Genomic DNA, 17,058 nt, shown 5'->3' with positions numbered 1-17,058 from the left:
ATAAAAGCTCGTTATAAATCAAACGGCTTGTCAACGAGCAGCGTCGGCGTTGGCGGCGTTGGCGGCGTTGGCGGCGGAGGCGGCGGCGGCTGGGCACGGCTCTGTGTCGCGAAACGGGCGAGATGGGGTGGCCGAGCCCGGTGAAAACCCTTTCGTTAATTGCGCATCGCAGATGCCGGCCGTTGCAGCCGCTCTTTACGAGCCACTCTTTTTTTCCCTCGGTGCACGCCGAACGACCCTGGAAAAAAACAATGGAAGAGAAAAAGAAACAAGGAGTGCCCCGTGCTTCCTTGTCCCGCGGAGGGAAACGTCGAAAACGGCCCTTACCGGGCTGGCTGTGAACGTAACGCGACCAATTCGAGGACTCTCGCACCCCGTCTCGCACGCGGCCAACTTCGAAACGACTTTCGGAAACGGTAATCGACCCTGTCGAGTCGCACCGACCGGGACCGAGTTGATTAAAATAACAGTGGACGTTTTATACGCTTTATACGATATCTTTATTTTTTTTTTTTTTATTTGATTCCGAGTCGAAGAACGAAATTTTGACTGAACGATGTGGCGATGGTAACTAAAGAGACACCGAGGAAACGAAATTTTTTCTCCGGCGGGACGAACGTGGCTGATTTTTAACGCGAAAGTACACAGGTCGGTTTTCCAAACGCGTTTTATCGTTTCGGTGAAGTGGCGAAAGGGTTGAACGATTCCGCGACGGGAGACGCGGTCATCGGTGAAAGGTAACGAACACGAGAACGCATTTTACATAAAATAATGTATTTATTGTTAATACCCCACTTCGCTACAGCGATTAACATTGATTTAACACAACTTATACCGTAATTCTATGTAATGTATGCAATTTCCACACTGACACGATGCCTGGCTGCGACGGGACCCTGGAACGATCGCTTGGCAGCAGGACGATACGAGAGAAATCTGTAAGCTGCAACAACACAAGCAAAACCCTGTTAAAACGTTACATTCGGAGGTTCCGCCTGGGGATACCGAACTCTCGACCGATCGAGATGTTATCGATCTTTGTAATATTCACCACCCTCGCGTGTTTCGCCGAACGGATCGCACGGTATTCGAGATGAATTTTCAATAAAAATTGTACTCCGAGCAGTTACAGTAAGGGTAGAGCAAATTTCGAATTATTGTTGAGCTGGGTTGAGTACGATACGTATTTGGATACGTCGAGAAAAGGGGTAGATTGATCCTCGAATTAAGAAATAAATCGATACACTCTATTCTTGGTCGAGAGATCTTAATAGGTACACACAATGCGCCGAATCTCAAAGAAACGTTAACAATTTTTTATTTTACATCCGTGTTGATAAAAGTGATACACGTGCGATACGTTCTTCGCTAGAATTAGTCCCTCCTCTTGAGTTTCACGCCAAGAAATCGATCTAGATCGTGTTCTAACCTCAAAAATCGTTCCTTTCGTTCCCACCGAATTGAACTTTTATCGTGTACTAGAATAGTTCGCAAGTGTTCCTCGAAGTATTCCAACATGCAAGAGCAAGTCAGTTAAGTGTAGATTACCTCTTGGTCGAGAGATCTTAATAGGTTAACACAATTATCGATACACACAACGCGCCGAATATCAAGGAATCGTTAACAATTTTCTATTTTCCATCCGTGTGGATAAAAAGTTGCACACGTGCGTACGTTTTTTACTCCGATTATTCCCTCTACTTAAGTTCATATCGACGCCAAAAAATCGATCGCGATCTAACCTCAAAAATCGTTCCGTTTCGTTTCCACCGAGTCGAACTTTTATCGTGTACTCGAGCAGTTTGTAAATATTCCACGAAATCTTCCAACGCGCAATATCCAAGAAGGAGTCAGTTAAGTGCAGATTATCTCTTGGTCGAGAGATCTTAATAGGTTAACACAATTATCGATACACACAACGCGTCGAATCTCAAAGAAACGTTAACAACTTTCTATTGTCCATTTTTCTATTGTTCTATTGCGCGGTACGTTCTTTACTACAATTATTCCCTCCCCTTGAATTTGCCGCCAAGAAATCGATCTAAATCACGTTCTAACCTCAAAAATCGTTCCTTTCGTTTCCACCGAGTCGAACTTTTATCGTGCGCTCGAGCAGTTCGTAAATATTCCTCGAAACGTTTCAACACGCAATTTGCAATAGAAGATCTGAATTAGGTCTAGGTTACCTCTTCTTAACTTCGCATCGACTCCAAAAACTCGATCGCGATCTAACCTCAAAAATCGTTCCTTTCGTTCCCACCGAGTCGAACTTTTATCGTGTACTCGAGCAGTTCGTAAATATTCTTCGAAACGTTCCGTAGCGGAATTTCCAAGAGTGGGTCACGACTATCGTACGTAACGACCTGAGAAAATCAGGTGGGCCCAGAAGCTGCGGAGGGTGGTCCCGTGTCGTCGTGATTCCGGTAAAACGAGCGGGGTGCAGGGTCGCGCAGGTACGGGTTTGGCAGGGCCTTCCGGGGGTCCGGGAGAGTCCTCGGATATCTCCAAGGCGAGATCTCTTCTTCGCGGGCGAAGGTGGAGCCGTGGAGGGGGGGCAGCGAAGGGGGAGACCCAGGGAAACGTTATTAATTGGCTACACGATAAAACAGTGTTAGTCCCCATTCGCTGTCCTTCGCCGGACCCCCCCTGGCTTCTTCTTAAGATATGGGGCCACGCGACTTGCGGGCACGAGTGTGCGCGCGCGTGTGCGTGCCGCGTATATCCGCGTGTCTCCTCTCCCCCCTCCGTTGCCGTAGGTCCCGCGAGAATCGGTTCCCCGGGGTAAAGGGGGTACAGCCACGACCTCGACGGAGATGACGCGCTTTCGGCCCGAAAACGGCCCACGGGAAGATCGAATCGCGGATCGGGAACCGCGGGGCCCTACGTCCCACCAACCCCCACCCCTTGCTCGAGCTTCGAGGCGGTAGTCCAAGCACGAGCAATCCTCTCGCTATTTCTCCGGAGAATTTCGTCGTTCAGAGAACACGACGCTGGATTTTTTGCGAGCGTGGATCAATCTCGCGTCGATTGGGTCGCGAAACGAAGGAAAACGGTCTTATCGGGCCCCTCGGTGAGTTCGCGGTCGTTTCTAACGGTATTTGAATTTTAATTGCCTCGAAATAAACGAAACTGAACGAGAACGTGTACCGCGTACGTATCGGTACTTAACCGTACTTGGTTTCTGCAACTGTTGGGAAAAAAGTATCCGAGCGACCTTGAAACAACCTTCACGGAATAAACACAAAGACGGAGTATTCGATCGGTGGGATTTCGCTCGGGAGAAATAGACAAAATCCCTGGCTCTTTGTCCCGTAAGTGGTTCAAGCGTTATCGCGGTGGACACTTATCTTTAATTAACATCCTTCGTATTACCTGGATGGCAAATTATCGAGTTTAAAGGTCGCGTTGCGTACACACGTTCACCGTTGTCTCCGACAATCGTCAAGATTTAAATAACAGAATCGTCGCGGTTTGGATTTCGGAAGCTCTTTTTCAATTTCTTCTCAAGAAAATGGGAAAACGGTCACGGAAAATTCTTCGTGAAAGCTTCGCTCTGTTTGCAACGAAATCGAAACAATCGAGTATTTCGTAATTATTTCGAATACTCGCTGTGTATAAATCCTCCCCGTCGAGTTGTCGCAGTTTCGTCGGACCGACGCGACACTTCTCGAGGGAATCCACCGTTCCCCATCGATCGTCGTTCCAAAGAAGCGGAAATCATCGGTTCTTGGAAATCTTCGGTGCTCCGCGCGGTGTGCCCTCTCGTCGATACGATATTCTAATTTATAGGCTACTAATTAAGTGGTAGGGACGGGGTTCGGGCGCGAGGTAATTAAATTTCTCGCGGTGGAGAGGAAAGAAACGCGAAAATACAAAAGGGACCCCTCGGTCCGTTTCCACCCCCGGCGCTTCTCCCGAGTCCTTCCTCTCGTTCTCCAGCGCGTTCGTTTTTTGCTCGTTTCTCGGTTACAACGCAAATGCCTTGGCCTCCCTCTTTCTCTCTCTCCCTCTCTCCCTGTTTTTCTCTTTCTCTCTTTCTCTCTCTTCGTGCAGTCGCGCGCAGGCCACTCTCGTTCGCTCCTTCTCGATTTCTGTTCTACCTGGGGATCGGCGGGTCCTTTGGTTCGCTCGTTACACAGAGCCCGGTGTCGATGGGGTATATATATCGCGTGTGTTTCGCGTTTCGTACCCCTATCGTTTCGCCGTCCCCCGTTCTCCCACTCTGCCCCCCTCCACCGACTCCCCCGCGCGCGTTCTCTCGAGCAGCTTCGCCACGATTCCTCTTCCGTCTCGCTCTACCCCCGATCGTATCCTCTTGGTTCCTTTTTTTTCTTTTTTCTTTTTTATCCTCCTCCTCTTCCTTTTTTTTTTCTTCTTTTTTTTCGCGATCGCGGTGCGTGCATGTCGGCCGTTGTTGCCGTTGTTGTTGTTGTTGTCCCTCCCATGGACAAGGGAGCGAGCGTATGAGCGCTATAGGCCATAAGGGCTAACAAGGCGATTACTCATGCCTCCCATAAGAAGAAGTTACAAGCGGGTTCGAAGGTTTATTGCGGCAAATGGCGAAATTTGTACCTTGCTAACGATCGACCGTCTTTTTTGCTCCTCCGCCTGCGCGCCACCCTCCCGCCCCTCCGCGCCTCCTTCCTCCCTGCCCCCCAGCCCCCTCCGTATCGGCGACGACCGCTACACGGACCCGCTCTAGTCCCGCTCGACGGTAATAATTAACGAATCGCAACGAGTTGATCCACGAGCTCGCGACTGCCGATTACCCTTCCTTCCCTCGCGTTGGAATCGTAAATCCGCCGTCTCCTCCCCCTCCAGCGTCGGCGTCGTTCGCTTCGGAGAACCTCCAAGCTCCCCGTTTAACCCTACGTCCGTGAAGCGACGAACCGATAAGCCTCCGAGCATCGTTACCGTCTTCCGAACGAATCGAGTATCGCCATACCGTGAAAAATATTCATCGTTGTACGAGGATTCGTTGAAACTCGCGACGAGTACGGGGAACCTACTGTGCGGAGCTGAGAAGATTACTCGCGAGAGAAATTGCGAATAGTATCGAGTTGGATGTTTTGGTCGACCTTCGAAGAAGGTCTGGGACTGAGCAAGCATTGATCTAGATTCCTCTTAGGTACTACGTTCACTTTGAGAAAGGTTATATCTCAGCTCGACACAGTACTGTGAGGAACTGAGAAATTGACTCTTGGAAAATATTTAGAATAATATTCATGAGTTTTCGAAGCTTTGGAAGTAAACAAACATTGCTCGATGCTGTTCATAATTTCTTTACACATGGTGCTACTGTCTGTTCGCGAGAAGAAGGCCAACGAGTGGTCAATCCCCAGTTTGGTAGTCTATCAGCTCCTGTTCTGTCACACACATACCGTGACGTTCATCCTCGACCAATAGGGGAGCTACTAGCCTCTATTAGGAATTCTAGACATGGTACTACATTCATCTTGATCAAGGTCACATTTCAGCTCGACATAGTACTGTGAGGAATTGAGAAATTGACTCTTGGAAAATATTTAGAATAATATTCATGAGTTTTCGAAGCTTTGGAAGTAAACAAACATTGCTCGATGCTGTTCATAATTTCTTTACACATGGTGCTACTGTCTGTTCGCGAGAAGAAGGCCAATGAGTGCTCAATCCCCACTCTGGTAGTCTACCAGCTTCCTTATCATCACACTCATACCGTGACGATCGTCTTCGACCAATAGGGGAGCTACTAGCCTCTACTAGGAACTCTAGTCACGGTACTACGTACGATGCTGTTCATAATTTCTTTACACATGGTGCTACTGTCTGTTCGCGAGAAGAAGGCCAACGAGTGTTCAATACCCACTCTGGTAGTCTACCAGCTCCCCTACTGTCGCACACATAACGTGACAATCTTTCTCGACCAATGAGGGAGTTACTAAATTCTACTAGGTCACTCTATCCAAATCATCTCACTCAGTCTAAGTTCTACTCTGCACTCGTTTGCGTTCTTCTCACGGACCGACAGTACATTCCATGAGTCGTCTTCCAGCTCCTAACTGTACAACTCTCCACGTGTCCAGCACAAAAATTGATCTTTCGAATACAGAACGCACAACTTGGAGCAAGATTGATATTTTTTGACCCTCTTTTTTTCAGTTCACAGACGACAGTTCCGTACGAATGTCTCCGGAGGAGTGAAGTCTTACCTCGAATCCGACGACGATCGAGTCCAAGCGTTCGAACCGCGCGCAATCGACGGACCTCGTTTCCCGGACCTCTGGAGCGCCTCGAGAATCGAACGCCATCGACGAGGACGACGAGGACGACGACGAAGATTGGGTCCAGGAGATGTCCACGGGACGACCGGCGATCCGAGGGCAGCGATACTGCAATTTCGTGAAGCAGAGATTTAGATTTGCCATCATCGGGTTCGATGGATCGGGTCCATCCACGGCTTCCGAACTGTCTCGATTAAATACTAAATTCTCTCCTCGATTAGAATTCAGGTGAGAAATCGGACATGTTTGTTTCAAGGAAGCCGAGGTGGATATAGTTTACTCGAAGAGAACGGTCGAATCGTAGGTAAGAGAAGAGGTAAGAGAAGAGAAACGAGAATCGGAGTCACGACTTATTTATTTGTATAGTGTCTCGGTCGAACGAGATCACCTTAACGACAGGAAAAACGTTTATGGAACAATTGGAGTGATTTCGAAGGAAGAAATATATCTTTCCAACGTTTCGAGTATTTTCAAGGTTGTTAATATTTATAACGTACATTGTTCGTAAAGGTGATCTTCGATCGGGGTAAGTAATATACCAAGATACACGGTGTTTGTTTCTAGATATCAACGTTCAACTTCTCGAGACGTTTTATATCAACGCTGACTTCTCGCTGGAACTAGAACGCAACTGTTGGTGACAGTTACTAATAAATTTATTTACTCTCACTCTCTCTCACCCCTTCCCTCCCTCAATAGTTACAGCTATCGATGGTTCTAGCGTTGAACAATTAAACTATGCCTATTAGAACATTCTATATGTACCTATGCTGGTTGGACATTGCACGAAAGAACCCAAAGAACGCGTTTAACGAGCATTTAAGATTACATAATATTATGTTCCGAGAAGGTCCACGCTACCTAGTGGTTAACGTTCGTTATTTTAATATCCAACGAGAATGTAGGACGACCGATGGAAGATAAGGAAATTTTCTTTTAAATTAAGTTTAACTAAATTTCGAAACTACGATCTTGGTACGCATACATTGCACTAAGGTAACATCTCTCTTTTTACAATACTATTACTTTCCAGTCGTTAAAGGGCATCCTTGTCGACTATCTCGAAAGAAAAACAACTCTGGATACTCCCAACGACCGAATCTGGACATTATATTACAAATTAATTAAAATTTTCCCACGAATCCCGTCCGGGTTAAACTCTAGAATGCTTGAAATCGGAAACTCCGCTGACTCCGCTGACTCCGCGTGGGTCACCGGGCGTCACGCGTGACGCTCAGCGTCAGCTGACTCCCGGTTCACCGCCTAACGCCCGAACGAAGCACAGATCGGTCTCGTCACCGTTCTCCGCGCGTCACAAAGCGTCTCGATTCGCACGATCGACGACAATGACGTCCGTATCGGTGAAAAATTGATTCGCGAGAACGATCGTGATTCTTCCCTCCCCTCCTTCGTGTTCGACTCGGTGCTAATGACGGTTCTCGGGGACGAGAAACGATTCCGATCGGCGTCTCGAAAAGGGGTTACGGGTAACGCGGCGGTCATTTATGGAAAAATATTCCACCGTCGAATCCTCCACGCCTCTTCGAGTTCTCGGCCGGACGGTGCTCGCTGATGATGCAATTAACGTAATCCGTTCGATCGATTACACGTTACGTTTCGCGTCGCGACGATAATGCCCCCCCCGCGAATCGAAATTATTGACATTAGCGTCGCTAAGCGCTCGACTCGATAATGAACGCTCGAACCCATCGATCCGCTATCGGCCGCGCGAGAAATAGCACGCGCGAAACGGTAGCGAGTAACGCCTTCGCGCGAGTAACGATCGAAGACGTCCGGCGCGAGGAATCGAGCTTCGTTCCCCTACCGCGCGCAACATTCGATCCAGTCCCAATTAGTTATCGAGTCCCCTCGTGGTACGCTACGAATATATGTATTCCAATGGTAGGTAGATCGCGCGAGAATTTTCCAGAACGGAATAATTATTTTCCGCGGCGCGCAACGATCGCGATGGAACTCGACGTTGATCGATCGACCAAGCGAAGACGAAAACAACCGGTGTCACTCACGATGGAAAAAACTCGAATCGATATCGAAGGAAACTTTGATCGTGGCTCGAGGACTCGTTTCTCTTTCTTTTTTTTTTTCTTCTTTTTCTTATTTATTTTCGCACCGTTCACTCTCCATGGGACTTTCGTCGTTGGATACGCGATCGTCGTGCACGGGGAACATTCTTGTTATTAATATTTATTTCGAATCTCCTTTTGCCACGGTAACGCCAATAATTGTGGGTAAACAAGCAATTATGTGATTTTTTCTTTTTTTTTTTTTCTTTTTTTCCTTATCGACGGTAATTATCGGTCTTTAAGTTGTAGGTGGCCGAGATAAAGGTCTTTTTGCTTTTGATTCGTTGTTAGAACGTTTCGCTCGAACGTAACGCGACCTTCGATCGTATCTGTTCGTTTCTTTCCGTTTTGTTACACTTTGTTGCAATCGATAATTCACGGTTGCTCGATGCATCGACGATGATAAAGCATCGCGCGATATTCGATCATTTCCAGGGAGATAATTTATAAACGGAGAAGAAAACTTTGCGGATATTATTTTGAAATTGTTCCGGGTTTCGAGGCTCGCGGTCGTCGAGGACGATCCGGCCCCTGCCCCCCGGAGGCGGATCTTCCACTTTCGGAGGTCGTCGCTCGTACTTGGCTCGACGTTTCTCGTTTTAGAAACACGTAAACAACCGTCAGAATGATTAAAAGTATCCGATTACAAGCGAAACGAAAATAAACGTCTTGAAATAAAAGTTAACCATAGTGTAACTACGAATAATAACTGCAACTTGGCGATAATAACTAATAACCAAACTAAAACGCAAACGGGTTATAAAATCAGGTACAATTGAAAATAAAGAAGGCGCAGAAAGCTTCTTCGATAACATTGACGAATTTCGAGTAATCGAATGATTTATAAAAATCGACTCGAGTTAAAAAGAAACATAACATTCATTCTTTGACAAAGTCGGAAAATTCCCACCCATACGGGCCCAGAAACGGGGCCCCACTTCCAATGGCTCGCGCCTCGTTCGTTCGAACTTAATACTGGGTTATTCCACAAGTTTTGTCGTTGGATAAAACTTCTTGAACAGTACCAAATTATCAAAATTATCAAAATTATCAAAATTATTCAACTTATTAAAATTATCAAAATTCTTAAACTTATCGAACCAACTATTACGTTCGCGAGCAGAGAGCATAGAAAGTCCACGCGGAGGACAGGCTGCACACCGATTGGGGTAGGGCTGTTGGTTCTCCGTTGCGGAGGGAAAACGCTGGGTAATATTAATTTAAATCGCCGCCACCGTAAATAAAGGAACCCGCCGACTCGGTCGGTGAGATAAAAAATTCGTTCCGCGTTTCCTTCCCGCCGATAGAGACGCCACGGTCCTCGTTGCGTCTCGGTTCCGCATGCGGGATAACCGAGCGAGAGGTACGAGGAGACGGTCGGTTCGGGGAGGCTTAAAAAATGAACGAGGAGTCGCCCGGTTAGTTGGGCTAATTAATGACCGAATTCATCACCGTGGACGCCGGCACAATGAGTCGCGCGGGACCACGGCGAGGAGGCGATCTCACCCTTGGAGGCGCGGGGCGGACGACGACGACGACGACGCAACCCTTTTGGTTTTCTGCTCGCGCGGACACCTTTCTCCGTGCAAGCTGCCCGAGCGAGGAGACAAAACCGTGACGGTTAGAGACGGGCCGGTGTCGAGGCCGCTTCCTCGGCCGGGCAACGGTCATCCTGGACCGTTTCAGGAGGATGAACCCGATTCGAAAACTGGATTCCGATGCGGCCTGAAAGAGGCCTCGGGTCTCGAGTGCCGGCGAGTAGGGTAAGCCGCGGGAATTGTCGGCGCGAAACGGCCAAGAGAGAGATTCTCTTCCGCAGGGAAATATAATAGCGAGCACGAAAGTGGACGCAGAGGTGGATACTCGGGACTCGAGCTCCCCCGGACCTTGCCGCGCGAGCGAAAAAAACACGGTGATAAAATTGTTCGCTCAACACCGGTAGGCACGTGTGCCCGGGTCTCGAACGCGACTACTTTTTCTTAACTTCGGAATGGCGAGTGCTAAGATGTGGATGCGATGTTTTTTCCCAACTTTGGAACGACGAGTGCTAGGACGTGGATGCGAGGGTTTTTGTCAACTTTGAGATGACGAGTGCCAGAACGTGGATGCGATGTTTTTTGTCAAGTTTGGAATGACGAGTGCTAGGATGTTGATGCGGTGATTCTTATCATCATCGGTGTAGTATCATAGTGAGTGCTAGGATATGAATGTGCTATTTTTTTGTCATCATCGGTGTAGTACCATGGTGAGTGCTAAGATGTGGATGAACACTACTTTTTATCATCTTCTTGCTAGTACCATAGTGAGTGCTAGGATGTGAATAAACACTACTTTTTATCATCTTCTTTCTAGTACCATAATGAGTGCTAGGATATGACTGAACACTACTTTTTATAATCTTCTTTCTAGTACCATAGTGAGTGCCAGGGTGTGGATACGCTACTATTTTGTGATCTTTGGTATACTATCATGGTGAGTGCTAGAATGCGGATACTTTCATTTTTATCATAGTATCACGGTGAGTGCTAGGATGTGGATCCGCTACTTTTGATCATCTTTGGTATAATACCATGAGTGCTAGGATATGGATATGCAAATTATTATCATCCTCGATATAGTACCATAGTGAGTGCTAGAATGTGGATACGCTATTTTTTATCATCTTTGGTATACTATCATGGTAAGTACTAGAATGTGGATACACTAATTTTTATCCTTCTCGGTATAGTATCATAGTGAGTGCTAGGACGTGGATGTGTAAATTATTATCATCATCAGTATAGTACCATAGTGAGTGCTAGAATGTGAATACGCTATTTTTTGTCATCTTTGATATACTATCATGGTGAGTCCTAGAATGTGGATGCGCTAATTTTTATCTTCTTCGGTATAGTACCATGGTGAGAGGATAAAGACCGTGAGACCACGAGAGAAAGTAATTCAAAGAATCTGAAGCAAAGAGGATACGTTAATTAATTATATTTTGAGAAGATGTTCGTAGAAAAGACACAGAAGCTGCGTTGAGATTGTAACTCTGCCAGAAAAAATCAGTCCCAGGTTCTGGAAGAGAAACGATGCCCCAATATTTGCCATTTTTGTACAGTGACGAGAGAACTGAGTGCAGATGCGTCGAGATTACAAAATCACAAAAAATATTAAATCACTTACAGGAAAGCCGATAAATTAATGATTCCCATTTCGAGGAGACGTTAGTGTCCGAACCGTGCATCGTCTGCCTCTTCGTAGCACACGTGGATATGAATTCTAGCACTCGCTATAATAATCAGCATATCCACATTCTAGCACTCGCTATGATACTACACCAAGAATGATAAAAATCATCCGATACACCGCGAAGGAACTTATCCAAAACTTGAATACCGCGAGAAAAAAAAAAACGATTCACAATGCCTGGAAAACAGTCAGTGCATACTAAATCACTAATACACTAATTCCTTTCGTTCTCATTGCAGTATGGCGAGGACCAGGAAGAAACTCGAGCGTGAAAATTCGTTGTAATCGTGGCGAAAGACGACGAGAGGGTAACACAGGGCCCTATAGGACGCGCGGTGGGGGTTAAGAAGGCGTGGCCACGAGACCCCCCACCCGAGGGATCGTTTTCCAAGCAGTGGAGGTATACGCGAGCCGAATCGTCTCGGCGCTACGCAGGCCGGGGTACTCTCTCTCGGAGCCGAGACTGAAATCTCGAATCGATAACAAGACAAATTGCGTAGCTACTCCTATAATTAAAGGTCCGGGCAGAAGCGGTGGCAGGCAACGGACCAGCAATATCTTGGATCGCGCAGAATCCAAGCGGAGGCTCCGCGTATCCCGTGGCTCTCTCGGTTGGTTCACGCCGCGGCAAGAAAAGCAAGAGGAGGACTCCCTCGGTTTCTCTCCGGGAACGGATCAGATAGTGCGCGGTCGTATCGGTGTCGCGCGAAGCTGGTCCGCGCGTAGTATCAAGTCATCAGAGAGCCGGCCAGCCGAGCGGCCGGATGAGCTGGAGATAGAGAGAGAGAGAGGGAGAGAGAAAAAAGAAGCGCGAGAGAGAAGAAGCTCGAAGAGAGGAGAGAAAGAGAGAGAGAGAGGGTGTGCAGCGTGCTCGTTGTAACGAGGCGCGTTCTCGTCCGATGATAAATGATACGTTGAAACGTAGTGGGTAGCAGGGGGGGAACGGGTCCGCCGATACGGCGCGAAACTTCCTCCCCGCTGGGGTAACAGCCTCGCGAGGGAAACGAGGAGGCAGAAGACGGAAGGAAGAAAGGCGAAGGGAGAGAAGAAAGCCCGCGAAGAAGACGAGAGAGCCGTGAGCAGAGAGCTGCTGGCCAAAGAGTCCGGTCTTCTGCGTCGCAATGCCGACCGGTGACCAGCAGCCGATCCCACCGCGCTCTTGCGAGTCCCGAAGGCTAGAACTCCTAGGGAATCCGGGCAAAACCGGTCCAGTCGGATCCGGAGCACCCGCTGCTCGGTCCGGGCTGCCTACTATCCTCTACCTGCGCTCTCCCGCTTTTGCTGCTCTCGCGTTGAAACCGCCCGGCGCCGCCCGGCTTCGACGTCTTCCGTTTACCTTGTCTCGCGTCGCGGAAACGTTCGATACGTCCACGAAGTGGTTGCCTCGTCGAATCGTACTGCTCGCGACACGCTCGACGATCCAACGACGATGTATATTCACGCGTGGATCACAGACGTCGTACAGGATCGACGGATGCTCGCGAACGATCGACCGAGATACCGGACCGGCACCTGCGCGCGACGAGAAGCCTCCAGTCGAAGGCCTCCGCCGACCGGCGAGTATCGAGCGGTATGCGGTAACAACGTCGCGAGATCCTATCTGGATGAAAAAACTCGAGCGTCGTGGACGTCGATGACGCGATTACGATGGAACGTCGTCGTCGTCTTGGTCGTGGTTCGTCGTGGTTCGTCGTCGTTGGGTCACGCCTATGACGAATCACCGCGAGAACCATCTAAGGACGCCCTCTCTCTTTACACGCTTACGAGCGCCCCGTGAACTAGGCGGCTACCCTGTGGCTTGCTCGAGACTGGATACTTTGGAACCTCCGCTCTCCGAACGAGTCATCTCTGGACGTTTGACACTCTTGGACGAACCTTGGCCTCCCTTTACCGTTTATCTTGCACCGCGAGACTTATTTCGTTTCTTCTATTCGTCTCGATTCTTTTATTTCCGTTTGTCTCGCTCGGATCGGTCTACGGTCACTATCCCTTTCCGTTTCGTGTACCGTTCTACAGGCCGTCTCCAGGTCGTTCGACGTAACACACTGGAGAGTCTACTTTCCAGTCTCTGGGAGCCAACAGGGTGTTCGGTACCCTTCGTTGAATCTTGGCCCAGTGTTCCTCGTATCTTCCATCCAGGATCTCGTTTATTCTTATTCGTTTTGGTTTCCCCAGTGAGTATACTTCTTTGTTCTACTTGCTACACAAGTTCGAGACAAAGGTGATCGAAACGTCTACTTTCGTTCTAGGTCGACCGTGGACGACAACAGGATGTTTGGCACTCTTCGTTGGATTCTTGGCCTCGCTTTCCGCTTATCTTCCACGCGGATCCACTTTTATTTTTATATTCGTCTCGGCTTTTACGGAGCGACTCTTGTCCCGCCACTTTGGTCACTCTTCCTTTCCACTTTACGTTTCATCCCCTTTGTGCCAGCCACCGTGAAACCTTCCCCCCGAGTAAAGACCAAATGTCTACCGTGAGTAGATTCTTATCCGGTGGAGCTTCAGTGTTCAATTCGATCGTTCTATTTCACGATTTTACTCTTTCCGTGATAACTATTTCCGTACCGTATGTCTCAAAATGGCTACCTACGATCGTCTCACCGAAACACTACCACCTTTCGATTATCCCTAAATGTTCGAAACCGCGTCTCGCAGTATCCGACGAAACTCCAAGTTTCCCTCTCGGTTGAAGCTAACAGTACCCCAAAGGCTGTCGTCAGTCACCGCGAACCCTGACCTCGCTGGAGATCGATCTCGTCGTCGATCACCATTAGATCCCCTCGGTCTGGCTAGCTGTCTAGGGCCTCGAGGTAGACGAGGAGAACCGGGCGATCACCGTACAAATTTGGGAATCGTAGTCCTATTGGAATCCTGTCGATGGTTGGGACAAGGGATATCGAGATACGCCTCGGGAGACGTTCCGTCCTCGCGAGACCGGTCGCGCGGAAACCCAACACCGGGTGGATTGTTCTTTCGGCGTAAACGGCGCGGAAATCGTACACGCTCGGTTTTACGATAACCGCGTGCGGGTAACACCTCGGCGCGCGTTGTAAAACTCGGCTCGAGCCGGCTCGCGGACGGGCTGTTACGCGCTCGACTTTATAGCGACGCGCGACCGGCTCGAAGCTCGTGGCGGACGTTATCGCTGACCGTTAATAGAACCGAGGCCCGGACCTAGCCGCACAGATCCCTCCGCGTTTATCACGACGTCTCAATAATTTCGTCGAGTTTACGGCGACGAGCCACGAGCGAACGCGCGCGAATCGATAGCCGTGATCCGGTTGCCCCACGATCCGATCCCGATGTCTTCCTCGGGATAATGGATTTTTCGCCACCACCTACCGCGAGAGCCCCGCAGCACCTCCCCGTTGTATTCCACGCGACTCGCGAGCCGACTTGCACCAGCTACCGCCTCGCAATAACGTTTTTTACTCCTACACGATGACAGCTCACCGTTAGACTCGGCCAGCGCGGACTCTCTCTTTGCCATTGTTACGCGCAGACTCCGGTTATAATCCCGACGCTTCGAACGCCTCCGACCGTAACCTCGTACCGTACACTACGACCTGTCTCTCGCAAGGTTTGTCACTTTCACGTTTTACGAACGCAGGTGATCTCTTATCGCGATGCAACTTCGATACCCACCCGAGTACCGCGGCCGTGTTGCGTAACGCTCGTTCGTTTTATTTTTCATTTACGTTTACGCAACTATCGTGGAACGTTGCGCCGAATCTCGTATTCGTGGAATATTTGTAGCGAAAATAATTAGTTGACGGACGAAGCATCGTATCGAAATTGACCGTTTGGAAACGAAACGATTTCTACGAACGGGTTCCCGAATTGTTTCAGAAGCTGTTGCGCAAGCGGTACGCGGTCACCGAGACTCAAAAGCGCGAAGATTTATAAAGGAGTAGATTCGAAGACCGAGTGTTGCGCACGGTTCGGTTCTCGTCGGCTACTCGTCGCGAGTTCCGAAAAGGATCGTGCCGAGCGAGCATGCTCGGAGGATTACGTATACCCCGGTGCTCACCTTCGGCATTCTAGCCCCGGCCACAGAAGAGGTATAGAATAGACGACGCGTCAGCCGATGCTATTTTCCCTCGCACGATTTTCGGGCTCCGGGGTCCCATTACCATTTCCGTGTCTGGTCCAATGTCATCGATGAGGACATGGGATACGATTTCGGCGTTCGTCGCGCGTACGGAGCCAACACCGAATCCAGGGACCGTCGATTATTACGCAAGTGATCGTAATAATACTCGACCGAGGCGATAATAGGGGGACTTCGAAGTAACAGATTGTTTAATAAGTTTCGTCGATCGATAGAACTTATCGGAGAGTAGTAGATTGAACAGTGCTGTTCAACCTAGTCAATTTATTGGAGAGTAGTAGATTGAACAGTACTGTTCAACGTAGTCAATTTATTGAAGAGTAGTAGATTGAAGAGTACTGTTCAATGTAGTCAATTTATTGAAGAGTAGTAGATTGAACAGTACTGTTCAACCTAATCAATTTATTGAAGAGTACACTAGATAGTACTCTATTGAAGAGTACACTACATAGTACTTTATTGAGTAGTACTCTATTGAAGAGTACACTACATAGTACTTTATTGAGTAGTACTCTATTAAAGAGTACACTACATAGTACTTTATTGAGTAGTACTCTATTGAAGAGTACACTACATAGTACTTTATTGAGTAGTACTCTACACAGTACTCTATTGAAGAGTATTACGTTGAACACTATTGTTGAACATAGTACTCTAATGAAAATTACTACATTGAACTGTACTGTTCAACGTAATCAATTTATTGAAGAGTACTACATTGAACAGTACTGTTCAACATAGTACTCTAATGAAAAGTACTACATTGAACAGTACTGTTTAACATAGTACTCTATTGAAGAACACTACATTGAACAATACTATTCAATATAGTACTCTATTGAAGAATACTACATTGAACAGTACTGTTCAATATAATACTCTATTGAAGAGTACTACATTGAACAGTACTGTTGGATAAGTTTTATCGAATGACAAAACTTATTGAGCAATCTAGTACTATACTGTTCAACAAGTTTTATCGAACGACAAAACTTATTGAACAAACTAGTACACTGTGTTCTCGTAACGCACTCTGGTAACAATTCGAATAAAGGTACAGTTGTTCAAGCATAAATCAATTTCGTTTACTCTCCAGTTATTTGCCCCTTTCGATTATAATTCTCTAAATTCTTGCGAGGATTTATAGATGTCTACTCTTCGTATCGGAAGGACCCAATGGTAAATGTGACACGATTGCAGGGATTCTTGTAACTGCGACAACGCAATTGCAAGAAATACACAAACTATACAAAACGTTCGAAGTTCTACGAAAGACATTTGAACCGTTTTTGAAAATTTTCTACCGGGAGAGTACACCAGGGGTGGCGCTATTTAGCGTGTTCTCGGAAATTAATTTCCAGGAAAT

The 17,058-nt window shown here is 47.8% G+C and overlaps 1 protein-coding gene across 2 annotated transcripts in view; it reads right to left on the bottom strand.

The window, feature by feature from the left end:
* Positions 1 to 744: 744 nt before the first annotated feature.
* The window catches only part of LOC143154146 (uncharacterized), a 72,855-nt gene continuing 56,541 nt past the window's right edge, over positions 745 to 17,058 (bottom strand). Inside the window, exons 2-3 of one of the 2 annotated variants that reach the window (XM_076326023.1) lie at positions 6,189 to 6,368; positions 745 to 943 (exon numbers count right to left, since the gene is read on the bottom strand). In XM_076326023.1, the coding sequence (XP_076182138.1) occupies positions 830 to 943; positions 6,189 to 6,368 (294 nt within the window). In that variant the 3' untranslated portion in view covers positions 745 to 829. Of the gene's footprint in view, positions 944 to 6,188; positions 6,369 to 17,058 lie in introns of those variants that run through there. The other variant, XR_012994000.1, reaches the window with a different exon arrangement.

This window comes from Ptiloglossa arizonensis, chromosome 1 (genome assembly GCF_051014685.1).
Source record: "Ptiloglossa arizonensis isolate GNS036 chromosome 1, iyPtiAriz1_principal, whole genome shotgun sequence".
Classification (NCBI taxonomy): Eukaryota; Metazoa; Arthropoda; class Insecta; order Hymenoptera; family Colletidae; genus Ptiloglossa; species Ptiloglossa arizonensis.
The sequence above is the reverse complement of the archived record's forward strand: the minus strand, read 5'-3'. Positions and strand labels throughout refer to the sequence as shown.